Below are 21,623 nucleotides of genomic sequence, written 5' to 3'. Positions count from 1 at the left end.
TAAAGCAGCAAGAAAAGGAGCATTTTAATCTAGTATGACATTAGGAATAAATTTTTTTGGCTGTAAAGGAGACTGAAAAAGTCTTCTGAATAGAAAGTACTGCTACTTTTCAATAAATAATGTGCTGGGCTCCTGATGACATAGTGTCATTCTGAGTTTTTTACTAATTAGTTGTACCAGAAGGAATTATTCTCCTCCCTCTGCAGAATCTGCAGATGGTATTTTCTTTTCTGTGCTAGCAGTTGAACACAAAACTCATATATCACTGAATTTTTAATGTTGGTTAAAAAAAAAGGTAATCTGTTACTGTGAAAATTTTTGTGTATATCAAAGATAGATTATTGCTATACTGAAAAAATCAACTTTTGGCAAATGCTGGCAAGTGTTTATACTTTCATACTTCCATTTTCTTGAAATGCTGTAAAAATACATTTGGAGAAAGGTGACACAAAGGAGAAGGTGAGCTTTTAAAATCTTCATGCTTGTGGTTTATGCAGAAGAGATGCAGAGGAAAACTCTCCTTTAATAATTGAACATGAAGCCGTGTGCCATCATGAATTTCAAAAAAAGACTCTGCATCATACAAGGCCCGATTACAAAGAGGACACCCTATGCATCTCCTGGATCTCATACCAGGAACTTTCTGTAGCTCAGTATTCAAAGGAATTGGGTCTTCTTCTATTTGATCAGTGCCTAGACTGTTATCCCTACTTATATCCTCCGTCTGGGACTGACATTAAGCAATTCTGAGATTCAGATACTAAAACAACAAATCACAATCACATTATTATCTTCACCTTTAAGCGAAAGAATAAACAGAGTTTTGTTTTGGAGAAGTTGATTTTAGTTGTTTTGTCTTTTTCTTTATTGCAGGCAAATTTGGGAATTAGGCTTTATATGTATTAAACTAAGCAGAGTTAACATGACTGCAAAGCTCAGAGGACCAGTTTAGGAATATTTTGACCATATAGATCCATGCCAAAGAAGTGTTCAGGCATCCTTGCTGGTCACTTCATACTGGAGATAAGAGAAAGAGGAAGAGAGGACTGAAGTGACCATTTTATATCCAAAAAGAGCATATTCAGTGATCTAGAATAAATTCTAATTCTGCTATTGCTAGTTCAGGTATTTGCCCACCACCACCTTAAGTCTCCTCCAACAGTAATTATGGTTGTAAGATGCTTCTTAAGTTTTCAGTCTTCTCCTCTGACATATTTTTGTATATGCATTGGTCTGCACCTCAGATTTAACTTTATCTGAAAATATTTCTCTGTTGAAACCTTCACTCATTAATCTCAACCCTGACAATATTTTATTTTTATTTTTTTTAACTCTTTAGTAGTTGCTTTCCACTTATAGTTTTGTGGTTGAATTATTTCAGTGACATTTAAAAAGAGTTTATTGCTGTGACAATTTCAAGTTCCTTTTCCATCAACCCAGCGGATGCTACTATGATTATATCCATTGGCCATAATATCTCCACCTTGCGGCTTCCACTTTTATTCATCTTATCTAATTAATATATGAAAAACATTCACTATAGTCTCCTCTGTTCAATGCTTGTCAAATTGTGATTATTTATGAATATTCACCCTCTTTCAAAGAAAAGCATGTAGATACAATTCCTAGTTTCCAGAAAATCACAAGGTAACGATTAAATGTGTAATCCTAAAATATCCTTATTTTTAGAGAAAACATTAATATTTAGTGGTCTCATAGATCATTCATGTGCCACCTACTGCTGGCAAAACTGACAGATTTGTTTGTTAGCATTTCCAGTTAAATATTCTTTGGCATCAGTTTTTCATACAGGATACCAAAGGATGCAGATAAAGCCCTTTGAGAATTCCATCACCAACTCAGCTGGGCATTCCTACTTATAAATGCACAAGAGATTACAAGGAAACATCAAAAAGAAAAGTGAGCTCTCTATTATTAGTAAGCATTCTGACTTGGTAGTATGCTAATCCTTGTTTAATCACATGACATTAGTTTAAATTACTATGAGGTGTGGAGAAATAGATAATGGGGTAGAAGGAGTCATAGTCGCTCTTTGGTGAAAGACTGTGCTGAGACAGAAATTGCTAACTATATGAAAAGCAATTGAAAGAACATGTTGATTTTCTTTCTACATTGAGTTGTGGAAGGATTCTTGTTCAGATAAACAGAAAAAGTCACACCATCAGTGATGGAGATGTCAGTGTACAGTGCAGCTGGGTGGACACCTTCTGTGGCCAAGGAAGGACTCAGGGGACAGAGTGTATTAGGGAAACAAGTACTGATGGAGGAGTTGTGTTTCGCTTGGATTATATTAATGAAGGGTGAAGTACAGAAAGGTATTTGAGTGACTCAGAGAGGCTCTAAAATATTATCAAATCAGAAAATATGACTAAATTAGTATCTACATATTTACTCCCACTTGAAAAGTTAAAAATGTCCTACCACAAGACAGGTTTTGATCCATCTTCTTGACGCCTTCTGATTCCTCCCCAGTTCCTGTACATACTTAATCTGTCACTTGCACTTCATTTTCTTTCCCATCTCCTATTTATTTTTGGGAGAAGAAAGCACAGGCACATTCTTCGCTGAAGATAATTAAAATCTTACTTGACTGACAGCTCACAGTGGCACAACAGCAAAGAAAGCAGATTAAAGTAAATGATTTAATGACAGTCAAAGGTCCCCAGGGGAAGATGACAGCTTTAGTTTATCCTCTAGGCAGACTTAACAGTTCTCATTCTCACCTAAAAGCTATCTAGCTCTTAACCAGGGTTAAAAGCTCTCTTTCCAACAAAGCACGATGATAGTAGATACTGAGGTCACCTTACTGAGAGAGTCTGACAGCCCAGTAAGACCGTGCAACATATCAATCCAGTGCTCAGATAGCTTTACCATTCAGGGAGTAGTGCTCGTGGTGTGTGATTGTGGAATTAAGGAAGGTTTTTAGTTGTGTTTAAAGAAAGTAATACAGTTTAAGTACATTAGCATGTGCTAGGTGAGAAAGGGAAGCATCAGTTTGCTTCTGTGAAAACATATTTTTTAACTAAAACCACACTAAAAGCTTAAAAATATTTAGAATTTGCCTTACAATTAAAAAAATATATTTACAAAAGAAAGCAAGCATAGTTCAGCCAAATTCTTTATTGAGTATTTGTTTGAAACCAGAAGTATAAAAGCACATTAGATAACTTGTCTGAAACTTTGGTCTGCAGAATTAAGGCACTTTGAACACATTTTTTCTACTCCATGAGTAATTGGTTTCCAACTTTTGTTAATAAAGGCAAACAAGTTTTATGAGTACAAAACTAGAGGTATAAAATTGACATAATTTACAGAAAACTCCACATTAGTACCAGACATTAGCAAAGCATGTTTTGATATAAAAGCTTTCAAGACATAGCCTCATTGTTGTAAAATCTTTTTCCATGCTGAGTTAACTGTTTGCATGCATTTTATTTATCCCTTTTATAATTCACTTTAATAATCAAAATTTATTTAGGGAAAAGTGGGAAAATGCTTAAGAATCTCAGTATATGTATTGATATAGGGAAAGATTTTTCTTAAAGAAGTCAACAGGATCTAAATTACATTTCAAGAAGCTCATAATATTTGCTTTTCTTCTTTTTAAGAGCTTCCGTTATCCATGTTACTAAAAGGCATTTGGATATGCAATGCAGAACAAAAAGAAAAGGATACATTTAATATAAGACATATTGGTTTGTTTAGAAATGGTAACATTACTGGTGTCATTATGACATTAAACACATGATGAAGTTTGACTTAGAAAAAGCATACAATACTACTGAACCAAAAGTGCTATTGTAACACCTCATATTTCCTTAGATTACTCCAGAAGTCACCCGAAGTGATCTTTTTTCTAGAAAAGATCTAATTTCATTTATATTTCTTATTTAGAAGAAATAGCATTAAAAAATAGTATTAAAAAAAAAAAAAGAAAAAAATACATTCCGTATTGTTCCCTGCTCTTTTTGAATTCAATCCTGCAAACACTTAGTAGCCAGCATAAGAAGGAATCCTGGTTCTCCAGGATTCTCTAGAAGTGCCAGGATCTCACCCTGAATAGTGCTTACTATCAAGAGCAGTTAAAGCACCAACCAATGGACTACTCCTTGTAAGCACTGTGCTAGCAAGGAGCATCTGCAGCTTCACATCTTTTTGTGGATTCATGGTTCAGGTTACATTGTTATCAAAACAATGTCATTTTCTAAGGATCTTGTTTGTTTGTTTGTTTTTTGTTTGTTTGGTTTTGTTTTGGGGTTTTTTGGGGTTTTTTTCTTTTTTTTTTTTTTTTTTTTTAACAGTTTGTCTTCCGCTCAAAGACCGTGCTGTTAATTTGTAATTTTGTGGATTCTATCTTGGAAAGCTTTTAGTGATTCGCTAGTCTTGTCCTCCTTCTTGCCGTTCCCCCTGGGAAAAATGGAAAAAAACTGGTAAGTATTACCTATAATTATATATAATATAGTTACACTGTATACTGTATTTACTTGTGAAACAGACATGTGAAGATGAAAGATGAATCTCTATGTTCAAATTTCTTTATTAAAAAAGCATAAATACAACTCTGTCCTTTTGAGCTGTTTTCTTAAGAGTATTTTTTTTTTCCTCCTGACCTTTTAATATAACTGAGAATAATTTTTGATTCACGTTAATATGTTTAAATATATGTTTTGCTTTTACCTTGTGTCCTCCTGGTTGGTTGTGCTTTCCGTACAGGTGCTTCTACAAAACAGAAATGTTGCAGTCAGAAATTATTTGTAAGAGCATTTGAATTAAAACTCATTAGAAATGTTGGAAACCCATTGCTGACTTGCGAAGTTTGTTCTTTTAGGTTTTCAGTAAATTAAGAATTTCATCCCATTAGCATGTTGACCTGATGACCTGAAATATGAATGCTTATAATACAATTCACACGTTTCTGTCATGTGACACTATTGTTGCTACAATTCTGTCATTTCTGTCATGCATCAAATCTTAGCAACATTTCAGAAGTATTTTTACATTTTAATATTATGAATTAATCCATTATTCACACCACTGATCTACAGATGGTTACATGATGTAGGCAGGTGCCAGGATGTTTTGCCCATGCTCTTCATTCAGCAAACACCATCTAACGCTGTCAGCAACGTACAAGCTCAGTTCAATGTACAGCCCAGGACTCAGTTGCAGCTTTTGGCAGAGAATGCCCAGGTCTGCTGTAGAGACATTACTTCAGGAATTATTTATGCTTGACACTCAACCCTCACAAGGTGGTGGCCACATTTCCAGCTGTGTTCGGGTCTTGATGTGTATCTGCATTTTGAGTCCACGTTTAGAGTTCAGTTTATTTTCTCAGAGACTTCTGTTTTAAAAGGTAGAGTTGAATACATACCACTCTCATTAGCAGATATATGTGTTTTACAAAATACTGATTCAATGAAACTATGGGCACTTTTTCCTCTTTCTTATCAAAACTTGAGACACTTTTTAAACCAGATGCCTCCTCACTGAGAGGAAAAATATTTCACAAGCATAAGAGAGAATTTTTCTGTAACTGTCACAGAAATGTTACTGCAGTATTTTTAATTCTTTACAACCATTAAGTATTGCATCTTTGCTTAGCCAGCTGCAGTCAGTAGGCTTTTCATCCTGAAGCACAGGGTATATAAATGCATAATCCTGAAATACTGGCTTCACCTCATTACAGCTAAGGCTAAATACTGGGTATCTGCACCAACACGATAAAACTATTCAAGCTCTGCACTGCCCTGACAAGAACAGAACATGGTCCATCCAAAGTATGATTTTCCTACTTATATGCTGTCCCTACAATTATGCTTTCACATAAACTTCATGGTTGAAGATCACGCCTGCCTGTTATTTTCTGGCAACAGTCGACTTCACTGTATGCTTTGTACTACTCATCATTGAAGTCATACAAACATTATGGTGTAACTTCAGTATTTAGCATAGACATCAAAATTATGAAATATATTTATTTAACTTCATTCTGCACACTGTGTTCAGCTCTGGGGCCCCCAACAAAACAGGACATGGACCTGCTGGAGTGTCCAGAAGAAGGCCATGAAGACGATCAGAAGGCTGGAGCACCTTCCTTACTAAGACAGGCTGAGAGAACTGGGGTTGTTCAGCCTGGAGAAGAGAAGGCTCTGAGAAGACCTTATAACAGGCTTCCAGTACCTAAAGGGGTTCTACAGGAAATTTGGAGAAGGACTTTTTGCAAGGGCATGTAGGGATAGGACAAGGGGAATGGCTTTAAGCTGAAAGGGGATAGATTTAGATTGGATATAAGGAAGAAGTTCTTTTCTGTGAGGGTTGTGAGGCACTGGCACAGGTTGCCCAGAGAAGCTGTGGCAGCCCCATCCCTGGCAGTGTTCAAGGCCAACCTGGTCTAGTGGAAGGTGTCCCCAGCCCATGGCAGGATGGTTGGAACTAGCTGATCTTTAAGGTCCCTTCCAACCCAAACCATTCTATGATTTAGTTCAAAGGCTGACAGCATAATTTATTCTGCCTTATTAGAATCAGAGTTGGAAAAAGACATGCATACAAATATGAAAGGAACCCTAAAGAAGCTACTTTTTAACTTTGAATGAAGATCTTAAAAATACAATTGTCAAACTTGAAGAACAAATTCCTGGTATAAAATCAGGATGAATTGTATTTGGTGCCTTTAAGAGATTCATTGACACCATTCAGCTTTTTCAAACCCAAGAGCTTCTCTTATTTAATGACAGGATAAAGGCAGAGAAATTCCAAGATCCTGTGAGATATTTACTCAACTCTAGAGGTTACATTCCCTCCACCCTACACCCCATTCACCAGGTTGAGAACCCCTCACATGAACAGATCACATTAACTGACAAGAAATAACTCAAGTTAAAAACAACTCACGTGGTCTTCTTCTGGATGTGCTGCTTAGAGAAAAGGCAATTCTTATGGTGTTTGTTCCTTCAAATGTTTTACCTAAGCTTTGTAGTTAGACACTTCCTTTTGTCTACTACACTTGCCAAATGTTTTAGTTACTTTTAGCCACAAGATAAGCCTCAACATTTTTCTCTGCAACATCAGTGAAAGAATTCTTTTCCAAAACAATCATAAAACTCTTCTTGCTAAACTACTGGCTTCAGACCTAAGTAATTTTTATGAATAGATATTATAAAACCCCACCTGGAATGATCACTTCAGACAAAGCAGGTCTTGGTGATACTGTATTTTTAGACAAACTAACCTTCCAGATGGACTTTCTTGATTTCTCTCTCGATAATCTGTGGCTCTCTCTCAATTACTTTAGTAACCTTGGTGTACTCAGTTCCAGCTATGGTAAGCATCAAAAACAAATGAGTTAAATCTGACATAGCATTTTCCATATGCAAGGAGCCTTCAGTGGAAACAGTGTTACTTTGGGGGTGTAGGAGTATGCAGGCCACTATGTTATTCAATTGTAAGGAACCTCTCATTTGCTTGGCCCTGCCACATGTGGTTCCTTCAATAGGGCTGAGTGTCATCCATTGCAATCTTGGCTTGAAGCTTTGTTTCAGCAAAGACTGCCGATTGTAATAAGCAGTGCTGGATATTGTATAAGTAGTGTTACAGCCCATATGAAATCATTCTTTTACTTTAGACAGCAGCAATACATTTTTTTGTGACTGGAGTCAGATTTAAACGCTTAGGGCATTTTCAGTAAAACAGAAGTATTTTGGTGTAGACAAGAGGTCCATAAAGCGTTATCACCAACAGCCATAAAGCAGCATGTGTATCTGCTTTTATTGGCTAAAAGTATGGTAAGGTATTATCATGGCAGCCAAGTGTAGCTGATTGAATAAATAATGGAAAAGATAGAGAAAAATCAAATTAAAACAAGAGACAAATCTGCGTATTTGGTCCATTTTATAAAGCAGGACGCTTATGCAAACTAACATATAATAGCAAGGAAAAATAGTAAGAATTCAAGAGACAATATTGTCTTTTCCAAATTTTCTACGAAGAAACTACTTATCTCTTTTCTATACACCTATAGGATCCCTGTAAGATGTGTTTCTACAGATTATGTCTATTTAGTTGTGTATCTCTCTAATTGGAGATGTTTACAATTACAATTAGAATCATTAGATTCTAACATAAGATCTGTTAGGAGAATTTTGAACAGTTCTACAGATAACGTTTGATCCTGCTCTTCATTGGTTGGTTGACATTTATAGAACATGGTCTGCTATATGGAGGATTTTCTTGCTATAATTTCTTTCATTTTCAACTTTCCTTTTAATTAGTGAACACTTAAAATAAGCGTGTCCAGAGAGTAGCTCTTTTCACATAGCTGGAAAACTTAAGATAGGATAAAATAAAACCCCCTCTGGAAGTTCCTATTTCTCTCCAACAATTATAGGCAAATCCTAGCTTACTAAGGCAAATTATAGGCAAATTTGTAAAACTAAGGTTTAGATGTTTAAAACAAAAGAAAGAAATAGAGTCAACAATATTCATAGCAGTATCTTGGCTTTTGTCTAAGACTAGCTCTATTACCAACTAGCATGGATTTTTTTTTTGGTGGAGAGCTGATCAGTTGTTCAGCATCACTGTATTTTTTATCTAACTGAAGACATCTATAAAATAGTGCTTTTGAAGGACTACATGATCTAGTTCATTGAACACATAGCTGGCTGTGAACTATTTCACTAGTAGTCAAGTTTGTAACTTACTAAAAATTGAACATAAAATGAAATGGGTTCAATTCATTTATGCCAAGAGAAACATCCATACATATTTTTGAGCTTCTGGCTCAGGTTTACACTAACATTTACTAAAAACACATCACTTGAATTCTCTTTTTTCATTCCCCATTGCTATTATATACAGTTTTTCTAACCTACATTAAGCAAAGAACATTCCAAATTCATAGATAAAGATTAATTCCATAAGCACAAGTTCTTTTACTAGTTTTCTACAGCTATTGGTTATGTATTGCCAAAACTGTTAGAAGAGAGCAAGAAGGAAAAAAAAAACATTCCTTGGAATGCTATATGTGAAGAGAATTATAGTTAATGCCTTGATATTCATCACCTGTAAGCATTGAAAGAAGGATGTTAAACATGCCTTGAATTATTAACTTGAGGGCAATGAATATTCATTTCTGAAGAACTGATAAATAAGATGAATTTGGCCTATTACAATACTTTCCACTTCATAAGTGCTTTTCACAGATTTAAATTTGTTGGGACAAAAAAAAAAAAAAAAAAAAAAAAAAAAAAGGGGAAGAGTTCACAGTTAGAGGAATAAATCTTCATTGCTCCCCTGAGTTTTAATTAGATAACTTTTTAAAGACTGAAAATCACCAAATATATTTTTTTCATGATCAATATAATAAAAAGAAAAATTAATCAAATTTTGGTACTTATTTCCATTTCACAGACATCTGACACTTCATATATGCCATTCTATTTTTTATGCCATTAAAATTACACTTCCACTAGGTCAGTCTTTAAAATGTTGAGATCATATATCTGAGAGGCATTTCAGTTATCATAACCTGTTGCAAAAAGGTTAGTTATAATACACTGAATTACCTCCCTGCAGAAGTCTTTTGATTTCTTCATCTTCAAGTAAATGACCATCACCTTCAATAAATTTGGTCACCTTGGTAACCTCTGATAGGATACAGGTTATGGCAAGAAGTTGATTTACAGAAAACATTTGACAATTCTGTAACAGCATATTACTGAATTGGTCCTGTCATAGATTTTGCTGAATTACAAAATTAATCTATTATGATATTAAATTCCATATAAACACTAAACCCACCATATTTTATGAGAAACATAGCATGCTGCTGTGCTATGACACAGGCAGCCTCAACTCTGGAGATGACTGAAATGTGAAGATCAGAGACTCAAACCAGAACACTAGGTTTTGACATTTCTCAGGTTCTGAGGTTTAATCTCTGGGTATGATTTTGCAGTATGAGCACCTTTGCTGAAAACATGAAGCATCTATTCAGTAATTACTTAAGTAATATAATTTTTAATATTGATTTTTTAAAGGAAGGGAAGAAAATAAGGATACTAACCTTCTTCAAGCAATTTCTTTAACTTTTCTTCATTGTCTGAACCACCTGCAGTAATTCTGGTATATTTTATTTCAGGACCTGAAGAAAAGATATGTGAGACAATTCTTTTTTCCGATGTAATAGGGTTGCCTTTTAAGTTCATTTTTCCTATTTAACACTTAGGATGGTTCTATGGTTAAGATTCTTTAATCTGCTTTTATATCATTTACTTTCCAAATCAAAGTGCAAGACGGTTACTAATAGTATTTAGAACTATTCATGAAAGTACTTAGACAAATTTAACATACTTACAATCAATATCTTCTCTCATACTTAAGACACAGTTTTAAACATTTTGTTGCATTAGGTCCTAGATCACACATTTCTTCAGTGCAAAAAGTGTCTGGATCCACTGTTGTAAATAGATGTTTGTCGTGGTTTAAGCCCAGCCAGTAACTCAGAACCAGGCAGCCACCCGCCCACTCCGCCCACCACTACTTCTTCCTCCCTCCGCTCCTGGAGGGATGGGGAGGAGAATCGAAAGAATGTAACTCTCACGGGATAAGAACAGTCCGGTAACTAAGGTATAATACAAAACCACTACTGCTACCACTAATAATAATAATGATAAGGGAAATAACAAGGGGAGACAATACAATTGCTTGCCACCCACCAACCGATACCCAGCCCAACCTGAGCAGTGATCTGGGCCTTCTGGGTAACTTGCCCCAGTTTATATAGTGGGCATGACGTGCTATGGTATGGAATACCCCTTCGGCTAGTTTGGGTGAGGTGTCTTGTCTCTGCTTCCTCCCGGCTTCCCCTCCTCCCTGGCAGAGCATGAGACTGAGAAAGTCCTTGATCAGGGTAAACATTACTTAGCAACAACTAAAAACATCGGTGTGTTATCAGCGTTGTTCCCAGGCTGAAAGTCAAAAACACAGCACTGCACCAGCTACTAAGAGGGAGAAAAAAAATGACTGCTGCTGCTGAACCCAGGACAATGTTGTTGCTTTTATTACTGCTATGAATAATTTCAAATCATAATATTTGAGATTCTTTATCAGTTTCTAGTACAGAGGGAAGAAAGGAAAATATTAGGTCCTAAACACTGGCATTTTACATTTTATGACCATTTTATGCAGAATAGTAGTGAAAATTGACTTTGATAAATGAGAAAACAGCATTCTATTTTCTTCCCCAGAAACTTTGTGCTGAAAAATAGACCTACATTTACTCAGAAACCACCAATGTTTTTCATTCAGTTATTTTCATTGTAGTAAAGAGTTGTATGAGAATAACTTTAGTCTTGTTCTTTATTTCTCTCTTGCTTGAATGACTTCCTGCTAAGTCAATATGTCCCTTTAACACTGTCTTTCCTTTACAGCTGCTCCAGCAGACAGAATTGTAATGGCAGCATTCAGACCCTAACCAAGGAGATCAAAATGTGTTAGCAAAGAACTTGTGACTGTTAAAATATGCCCCACTCCACTTTTCAATTTCTGTGACGTTTCTAGGATTCTTAAAGAAATCTGTATTAGGTCAAATATAGTTGAAATTGGCCAAAGAGTTTGAAAGTTAGTGTGGGAGAAGATCAAGGCATACACATACACATTAATTTTATCTTATATTAGCTAAATACAAATGTCTCAAATGCCAATGGAGGCCACTCCTTACAAAAAAACAGAGAAGTTGGTTTTCGGAAGTGACTGTCAAGGAAGCCTGGGATGACACAGAAGTAGGTATCTACACACTGAAGGTCTACCTTTGGTCAAATGAAACCTACCTGGAGATATACAACCCCAAAAATTCACTCACACACAGAAAAAAAGCCTTCTTTCCAAAGAAAGCCAGACTAAACAAATGCAATAAAAGCAGTCTCACCTCAGACATTCAGCAAAGACACAAAAAAAAAAAAAAAGACAATTTTTTATTGTTTTACATTCTGTTAAAATATTGTTGCCATTTCTGTATATGCGCATGTAGCACACACAGCCAGAATACGGCTGTACACAGGCAGTGGGAAGCATTAGGGAAAACTAATCTCTTCAGGAAATGCAGTTTAGGCATTAGGACCAAATTTAATTTATGTTACTTTTGTATGTAATGGTGAACTTTAGTAAGTTAGAATAGCTTGGCATAATTTACCTTGAATAATTCTTTCTTCTGTGACTTTTTTCTCTGTCACTTCCACAGGTCGCCCATCAATGATTTTGGTGTATGTTTTAATGATTGGTTCTATAAGGATTTTTAAATTGAAGACATTAAGCAAGCAATGAACAGTGTTACAAGTGCTGTTTTTGAGATGCTGTAACTTGCTGAAGCACAAAAGGAAAAGCCATAGCATATTTTACAAAAGATAAAAACGTTCAGAGAAGACCAGGAACTAAGTTTTCTCAAAATTTAGGATGGCCACATGCTGTTTTCCTTTAAAAAGAACCCCAGATGTAAACTTCTCAATGCCTCTAGCAAAGCAGAAGGCAAAGTTTACCTCTGTATCTGATAAGAATTGCCTTTCTATCACAGAATCACATACTACACTTTTGATTGCAGGATAAAACCAAGCAAATAATTCTCAAGTGAGACAGATGTCACGTCAGCATGCAGAATATTTGTAACGTCTTGACTGTAGCTATGGGACACAGCTAGGCAAAAAAAACCCCAATTTTTAAAATGCACAAGAAGTGACAATGAAATGGTCCAATAACATTACAAAGCTTCAAGAATGTTTTGTTAAAACCAGAACAATTTTCTAACATAACATCACCTACATAAATTAGAAACTGGCTGGGAATAATGATTCAGATTTTAACTAATACAAATTGAGTTGCTGAAAGCATACCGACCTCCATGAATCACTTTAGTTACTGTCTCCCCTTCCCTGACTATTTTGAACTCAGGTTCCCCTTCAATTAATTTAGTGAGCTGTGTGACGGATGGGTCTGTGACATAGGAAAAAAACAACATGTTACATAGTCATAAAAATATTTATGGTATTCCACGGAGCTGAAATGAAGCTAGTGTTATTCCCCCTACCCTAAATAAACCAGATGATTGTTATGAAGGACTTTTAATATCTGAAAAACCATTTGCATCAATGCTGTCAATCATGCACTTCCTCCCATGCAATCTTAAATTCAGATCCTATTGCATACTATTTACAATTTTATTACTTTTATGTATCTGATTATTTTTAACATCTGTTGACAAGTCTCAGGTGAAAAACAGATCCTCAGAAGCTGAAAGGAAGTCTTCCTTTACGTATATTTGATAAGAAGGCTACTCTGCAGCATTGCTGGGATCTTACAGCTATTGCTCCACAAGTGATCAGCATGCAAACTACTGTGTGAAAGCTTAGAAAAGAACTAGAGAGAGAAATGTTTCTCATGTTATTTGCAACTAACTGTACAGATATCCAAGACGAAACTGTCTTTTAATCAGAATTCCCTTATGGCTAATTTATATATGTATTTATTATTTGTTAGTTTGGGGGGGTTTAGGTTTTAGCTTGTTTTAGGAGGGTTTTTAATTAGTTGTTTGAAGGGGTTTCGACTTGGGGTTTTGGGTTTTTTTTTTTTCTTCTTTTTTTTTTTTTTTTTTTTTTTTTAAGATATTAAGACTTGGCCAGTGGTCACCCAGCTTATAGAAATAAAAATAAACTTCAGAGATCAACTGGAACAGCTGTAAGGATATCTATCAGCATTAATGTCTGACATTTTTTGAGTTTCATGGGAGAGGTCATCTTGACTTCAATAACCAAAACAAGCCTCTAATCTCGTGCAGTCCCTATAGACCACACTGATCCAAATGTATCTCTGTCTGACAGGCTGGAGCAGCAGGTAAGAAATAAATTAGGAACATATCATTGATGCAGTCATTTTAGAGGAATAACACAATTCTGTAATGAGTGTTACAGCAGCACTTCTACGTAAGAACTTGCTGTAGCAGACAGTTCCTTTATTCACTCTTTAGACTTAGAAACTTAACACAGCCCATCTCTTTCACTTTCCTTAAAAACCTTTCTTTATATTAATTTATGCACAAGTCAATACTACATAGATTTATTTGTTTTTTAATTACTGACCAGGATCTAACAGTAGCTTTTAATACATGTGCCTGGTGTTAATTGTTGAAAACAGCACAATTCAGGCTAACTAGCGTCCTTCAATAGTAACAAATCTACGCACATATTTTTGTTTGCTTTTGCAGCAGATGATTGTATAAGTTAGAATTTAGAGCTAAATAATTCATTTCTTTGCTGCAGATGAAATTATATGACAGGGTCATAATGATGCCTAGTTATTATAGAACTCTATGCATCTATTCTGCATTTTAAATACCTGAACAGCCTATTGCTTTTTCTATTAATTTCTAACAAGTCTGGCTGAAAAACATTCTTAATATTTTAAAAAATAATCTTACAATATTAATTTGCTTGCTTCTGTTCTAAATTTAGAGGTATTTTTGCATATTTAGAATCCATTAAATATTAATATACATCGATACAAATATTGAATAGTAATGAAGACATGTCAAATGTATATTAATGAATGTTCATAAATACTTTTTTTTTTTTAGATTTCTAAATTACTGTACCTTCCTATGTGATTGATACAGCAAATGTATGCAAAACAAAAGGTAAACCCCTAGTTTGCTATAATGTCTACTCTAGGATCAATCCTTTGAACATTTAATACATAAAGATTTGGGTTTCAATCAGATTTAACTCTTTAGATCCCTTTAACTTGCCTATGTATGGACAACGGAAGCAAAACTCAAGTAGGAAACACTGAGATAGGAAAGGGCAGACATCACCCTCTAAACTTGGTGTTGGTGGTTTTTCTTTTTTTACTGAAATCTTCTTTCCATCCTGATCTGCTAGAACTTCCTAACACGTTACACAAATTAACATGCAACTTTGCCAGCTTTTTTCTACAGAAAACATGAGCTTATGTGGTTTCGATGTGAGCTGCCACTCACTATTGTTACTACTAGTAGGCTCAGAAGGGCCAGAATTGACTTTATTGGGTCTCTTTCTGAATCATCAGCAGAAAGGCTGTATTGGCCAGAGATCACTCCCTGGAGCGTGTCCCAAAGCAGAAGCACTGTCCTAGCAGTGGAAAGGATAACTCTTCAATACTCACTAACATTAAAGTTACTTTTCTCTCTTTCTGGTGAATAACATTTGACTACAGAAGTGCTCAGACATGCAATTTTTTGTTTCAACTTCTAAACATCATGTAAATCAGCTAAACTATATGCCCTGTCTCTGGTTTTAACATGGAACAGATACGTTCAGAGTGATTCACCTTTACCATAGGAAGATTTCTAAAATATCTTGGTTGAATTGCCTATCTATTTATATAGATCATCTATCTATTTATCTATTTATATCATCTATCATCTATCTATTTATAGAATAGATATCTATCTATTTATATTGCTCATCTATCTATTTATATTGCTCTGTGGATCTGATTTAATGATGGAGACTAGGCAACAAAGATCAGCATATATGCAAGATGGTGTCTAATCTTAAGTGAGATGAAGCACAGACAAGCTGCTGAAAAAGCAAGATCATGTAATTTCTGCTGGGAGTCTTCCCAGAAACAATGATTAAACAGTCTGGATAAAATTTTTGCAAGACATTTTTAACTGCTGTTGTCTTCAGTTAAGCTCAACCAGATTTCCTTTGAGCATTTTTATTTCAATGCAGAAATGGAGCTTATTAGCTGTGTACCTGATCTAGTGAACAAATGGGTGTTTTAGTTAAGTTAAGAATCATGAGTGGTTTTGGCAGTACCAGCTCCACTTTCTGTTCTCTTCAGTCCCATCACTAATCTTTAAGTCATGCTTTTGTCTTAGAAATTGAAAAACAAAAGTTTGGCTAACTGTCCTTTCCAGGCATCTGGCAGATATTGGTATTTAGAACCGATTGAAAACTGTAGAGAAAGGAACAGATATTGTTTTTCCTTCAAAGTACAAGAAACAAATCTAATTAATTTTTTTAAATACCTGTTTTAATTAAAAAAGTTTCAGTTAAAAGGGATTTTAGAATGTCTTAATAAAAAATTAATATAAAAAAGACATGTTTTTACTGAAAGTATGCTAAGATTTCAGGCATATAAAGAAATGTTTCAAAAAAAGATTATTTAAAAAATATTTTTTTAAATGCCCATGGAAAAAGAAGAAAATCCATTTGGGAGAACAATTGTGGTAAATATTTTCATACAAAATATTTCAGCCAGTTCTAATTGCAATATTTGTATCTTTGCTTTTCTAGCAAAGTGCTCAATGCCCTGGAGTTGTTAAGTACAAAATACGTCCTATAAAAGAAATATATGCAATATATATTCTCTATATGTATTTGAACATATACAGAAATATATATACTAAGGGCCTCATTTACCTTCCTTTCTGATGATGGGCTGGACGTTGCTTTCAATTATGTTAATTTCTGAAAGTATAGAAAATGGAATATAAAGCACCTTCCATTCTTACAGTTTCTTTAAGATTATCAGTTACATTTCGTCTGGTCAAAAAGATGTGGATAAAATCATAGATATTAATGGATGGAAAAGTAACTCAAAAGGATCTAGAGAATGGATCTCAGTTCTAGTTATTAAATGGTGGTGTACACAAGTCAGACAGAGTCTGCTGGTATGCTATTTGTCTTATGAAACCCACTAGCCATGAAACCCATGATAATAAGGTACATAATAATAATGGCTCATATAATTCCCTTCATAAAAATTTGTACAGTTCCCAGACATATCTTAAACTAAAATCTTGCTCTTTTTATCAGGGAGCTGACCTGGTAAACAGAAGAAACCCTGTGACATTCAGAATTATTCTTACACTTGATAGAACGTCATGGAAAGCACAGTGGTATCCTTGAGAGATCAAGTTCACCCTCCACACCTAAGACAGACTCAAATATTCATTGAATAGCTCTGATAGATTGTTATTTGACTTGTATCCATTCATTGCTAGAGAAGCTTTTGCTGGTAGAGAGGTTCCAGTCTTTCCATTCCTGCATTTAACTCAATCAACATTTAAAACATTCTTGATGTCTGGCATTGACCTCCCTTGCTTCACAGGCGTTGCTTCTTGTGCTACTCTCACTTGCCATAGGAGAGAGAATCATAGAGTATCTCAAGTTGGAAGGGACCCATAAGGATCTTTAAGTCCAACTCCCTGCTCCCCATAGGACTACTTAAAGCTAAATGATATGACTAAGAGCATCATCCAGACACTCCTGAACTCTCACATGCTTGGTACCGTGATAATTTCCCTGAAAGAGCCTGTTCTAGTGGCTGACCACCCTCTCAGTGAAGACTCTTCTCCTAATGACCAGTCTGAATTTCCCATGATGCAGCTTCATTCCAGTTCCTCATGTCCTACCACTGGTCACTCCAAGCTGAACAACTCAAGTGATCTCAGCTCCTCCTCAAAAGTCTTGCCCTTGAGACCTTTCACCCTCTTGCTCTTATATTGAGGCACCCCAAATTGCACATAGTACTCGACATGGGGCTGCATCAGCGCAGTGCAGAGTGAGACAATCACCTGCCACAACTGGCTGGTTATGCTGTTGCTGGATGCTCCCAGGACATGGCTTGCCCTTTTGACTGTCAGGGCACACTGCTGACTCATATTCAATTTGCTGTCAAGATAGATAATTTTTTTGTTGTTGTTGTTCCAAGAGTCTTTTAAATTCAGTGTGTCCATTCTCAATTTTCAAAAGCCCCATGTGATGGTCTCCATTTCTATTGAGAAATGTGTGTAGAATCCTGTAGAAATTTCATCATCCGCCTAAATTCACATTTCCTCACAAGCCAAAGCTTCAGCAGGACCTTTGTCTTCTAATGGTTTGCTTCAATGGGTTCTATTTTATGTGTAGAAACTAAAGGCAAACCCTGAGAAAGGCTGCAAGAGAGCAAAAATGGTTCCTTTTTTACATTTACTCCCTTAAAGAGAAAATGGTGAGAACAACCACCTCTCATACAAGCGTCATATTTGCACGGATGGGAGACAGGTGAAATAGGTACATTCCGGCCCTCTGGAAGCATTTATGAAAAAGAAAACGTCTCAGTGCAGAGTTTGGTCAATGCTACATCTTGGACAGTCAGTACGGTACAATGTTACGTCTTAGAGAGAGAGGCAGTACAACTCTACTATGCACCAAACATTGAACCTTGGCTGAAAACTGAAAAAACCCAATCTTTTCCATATGTATCTTGCCTACTCCAAAGAATTTGAACAGCTTACTTCAGGGTTATTTTCCTGTCACACATCTGGAAAGGGAAAAAATACGTACAGTAGCACAGCTGCCAGAAATATTCTACTTTGAGTCTTTCACTTCCTGTGCTTCATTGGCACATCTTACTTTCCCAGAAATCGCTTTCTTTTTGATTGAAAAGAAATAAGATCTGCAATTCAAGATTGGAATTGGCAACATTTAAAAAGCAATCTCATAACCATCTGGTAATATTTAAAATGAACTTACTGTAAAACGTCAGTGGAATCTCTTTGAAGGTACTGTCACGAACAAACTAGAAATACAGAAAAGTAATTTTAAAAATTAAAAGAAAGAGCACTTGCCTTCTGGTTTCCTAATGAGTGTTAATAGGACTCAGTGCTTCCTTGATCTAGAGGTTTGTTCAGGTACTTTCACCTATTGTTGAGGGCAAATGTAATCTCAAAAGGATAGCTGAGATACATAGATAAAGTTGCCTGTTTTTCTCCACAAGCTATTGAGGCTGGTGGTTTTAATGACATAGCAATTTAGCCACTGAGCATTTCTGTCAAAGACGGATTGCCTCAAGAATTTAGAAGTGATTTATTTTGCTGGAGTGATAAAGTATACCTGAAGCAAAGAACAGATTCAGGCCAGTTCACATTGGAGTTATCCGAATGCAAATATTCTACAAGTATTTGGTGTTGAAAAACATAAATTCTGACTACTAAGTGCAAAGTATGATTCATGAGTATATTTGGGTAACTGAAAAATATTGAATGTGTTGTCTGCTGAAGAAACAGAAGGACCAGAAAATCACTTATGAATTATAATGTACACAGTTTCACATATCCTGCCAAAAGGACAAAGGGATCATTATTTAAAGAGTACCTTAATTTGAATGTACTTAATCAACTTCTTCAGGATTGTGAGCAACTGATCACTTCCAACAGGCAGATCTGACAAAAGAAATAGGCATGTAAGAGAAAATATACATCTGTGTTCATTTTGCTTTTATTTACAGTGATCAGGACATGTAATCACTCTCAAACACTCACACAAGTGTGTACTTGTACATACACGTTCTTCCATATTAGTGGAAAAGATAGCCTACAGCATCTTGTCTACCATCTAATTGACTTTCACAGAATTTCGAAGAGTTGCCATTGTTTTAACCAAGGTTCTTCCACAAAATGAGTAGTGAGGTAAATTTTCTGTTTCTTATTCCATATAGAAATGGTCTTTTTAAAGGAATTAATCTTTTTTGAGTTATTTCACTTACATAACATTTAAACAGATTCAGAACAATGTGTATAAGTTCAATGAACTAATACTAACCTGCTGGATATAGGAGTTTATCAATAACATGAATGACACCGTTGGTTGCCATGAGATCAGATTCTGTTGATTTGAGTTCATTAACCAGAAGGGTATCATTCACCTGGTAAAGGATGAAAAGAGAACACAAGTTATTAGGAATATTAAAAAATAACCCCAAACCCTAATATAATGTTCAGAGAAATGCGTCCCATTCTGTAATGTGGATAGCCATGGAATGTTAAATCCCTGTTACAAGGCTGTACCAGGGAGACTTCTTTTTCAATACTTAACTGTTTTCAAGTAGAGTTTCCCTCCTTGGATGGTTTTAAGAATGTTTGTCACACCAGGTTCAAAGCCACTTCCAATGAAAACTCCTTGTGTCAAGTGGTAAAGAAGAATATTTCTGAGAGCATTTTTGTCTCCTATTTAAAAAGAAAAGTAGGAGTAATAATTAAATGATAGTGGATAGTTCTTTCTTTCTGGGAATTCATGGATTCACACAGACTTGAGATGAAATTAAGCCCAGCATAAATGAATCTACCATGAACACATACAATTTAAAACTGTTAAAATGATGACAGAGGGAAAAAATCCAACCATATGACAAAAAAAGGTACTCAGAACATAATCATAAAGGTACTATGGGAACTCCTATACAAAATAATGGAAAAACGGCCATTGTTTTCCTGTTTTGTTTTTTCTGTATTATTTCCTCTTATTTCCTTGCACCTCTACTCAGAATTTGTTGCCTTTTTCTTAAATATGTTCCAGAAATCATTTGCAAACACAATCATTTCAGTACCACTAAGCAGTTGGCAATATCAAATTTCACCAAGCTACTAGATAAATTCCAGTTTTAACACTGTTGCAATCAAAGGGAAACATATCTAAAAATTAATATAATTATTCTGTTATGGCAGCATGCTTCTGAGATAGCTGGGGATAACTCACAATTCTTTATATACACATCTTTTCCAATCTGGGGCAGGTGAAAGTTGCTATTTACTTTACGCAGAAAAGGAGTCATTTGGATTGATGGTTTTGTCTGTTCTCACAGAGAACAGACACAGCTTAAAGAAGTTAGGAAACGGGGAAAATCACCCTATTATAAGAATAATTTCTGTATTTCAAAGTTTGACATTCCTATTTGGGAAGAAAAGAAAATGAAAGCAGACATTTTCGAGACTGTCTTAAGAAGGAAATGGATTCTGGAGCTGAAATTATTGTCCTCACAGGGCTCTCTGGTGCTCTGGGTCCATGTAGTTTCAGAGTCATAGGATGGGCTGCAGGAATACCCACAACTCTCACAGGAGAACAGGTACCAAGCAGAGCAGTTCTAAAACACATCTGCTTGGCATTACATGTAATATTGACCATGCTATTACAAGTTTCATACTAACATTACACGCTGATATTGATTGTTATTAGGAGTTTCAGCCTTGATGAAACAGCAATGGAAAAATGTGGGTTAGAATTTTTTCCTGACGTCTCTTTCAGACAAAATTTTCTTACTCTGCTTTTTGTTTTGATCATTGATATTACTGCAATTCGCTTTACTACTGAAATGCAATTAAATGCTCTTCTGCTTACTAAAATTAACACTGAGATTTTCTGACTGGACCATTCATAAATAGCGTCAAGTTACATGTAAAGCCTAAACATGGCCATTCAAAAGTTGATTTCACCAACTATCAGATTAGCTTTGTTCTATGCCACAATAGTTACTGGTTAAAATAATTTTTGTTTTGTGTCTTTCTTACAGATTAAAAATCTGGTTTTATATTCCTTAAAAAGCAACATAATGTCTTCAAAAAAGCCAAGACAGACAGAATTCCAGAATGTAATCTGACACAAAAAATGGACATTCTGCTGAAAAAAAAAAAAGACAAAAAGAAAAAAAAGGAAAAAAGGAAAAAAGAGGGTAAATTAAAATCTCATCTGCCAAGGAAAGGAAGTAGAAACTGAGTAACAATGACAGGAAAAGATAGTACATAAAGCCTTTGAAAA

General features: G+C 35.3%; 1 protein-coding gene across 6 annotated transcripts in view; it reads right to left on the bottom strand.

Annotated features, from left to right (window-relative positions):
- Nucleotides 1-3,123: 3,123 nt before the first annotated feature.
- POSTN (periostin) overlaps nt 3,124-21,623 on the bottom strand; it is a 38,077-nt gene continuing 19,577 nt past the window's right edge. The window contains exons 13-24 of one of the 6 annotated variants that reach the window (XM_030476707.1): nt 19,908-20,038; nt 19,635-19,737; nt 19,188-19,255; nt 18,567-18,612; nt 16,470-16,517; nt 12,907-13,002; nt 12,209-12,298; nt 10,082-10,159; nt 9,582-9,662; nt 7,250-7,336; nt 4,699-4,740; nt 3,124-4,428 (exon numbers count right to left, since the gene is read on the bottom strand). In XM_030476707.1, the coding sequence (XP_030332567.1) occupies nt 4,388-4,428; nt 4,699-4,740; nt 7,250-7,336; nt 9,582-9,662; nt 10,082-10,159; nt 12,209-12,298; nt 12,907-13,002; nt 16,470-16,517; nt 18,567-18,612; nt 19,188-19,255; nt 19,635-19,737; nt 19,908-20,038 (911 nt within the window). In that variant the 3' untranslated portion in view covers nt 3,124-4,387. The remainder of the gene's footprint in view (nt 4,429-4,698; nt 4,741-7,249; nt 7,337-9,581; nt 9,663-10,081; nt 10,160-12,208; nt 12,299-12,906; nt 13,003-16,469; nt 16,518-18,566; nt 18,613-19,187; nt 19,256-19,634; nt 19,738-19,907; nt 20,039-21,623) is intronic. The other 5 variants (XM_030476709.1, XM_030476708.1, XM_030476712.1 and 2 more) reach the window with 5 other exon arrangements.

Source organism: Strigops habroptila, chromosome 2 (assembly GCF_004027225.2).
Source record: "Strigops habroptila isolate Jane chromosome 2, bStrHab1.2.pri, whole genome shotgun sequence".
NCBI classification, from domain to species: Eukaryota; Metazoa; Chordata; class Aves; order Psittaciformes; family Psittacidae; genus Strigops; species Strigops habroptila.
The sequence above is the reverse complement of the archived record's forward strand: the minus strand, read 5'-3'. Positions and strand labels throughout refer to the sequence as shown.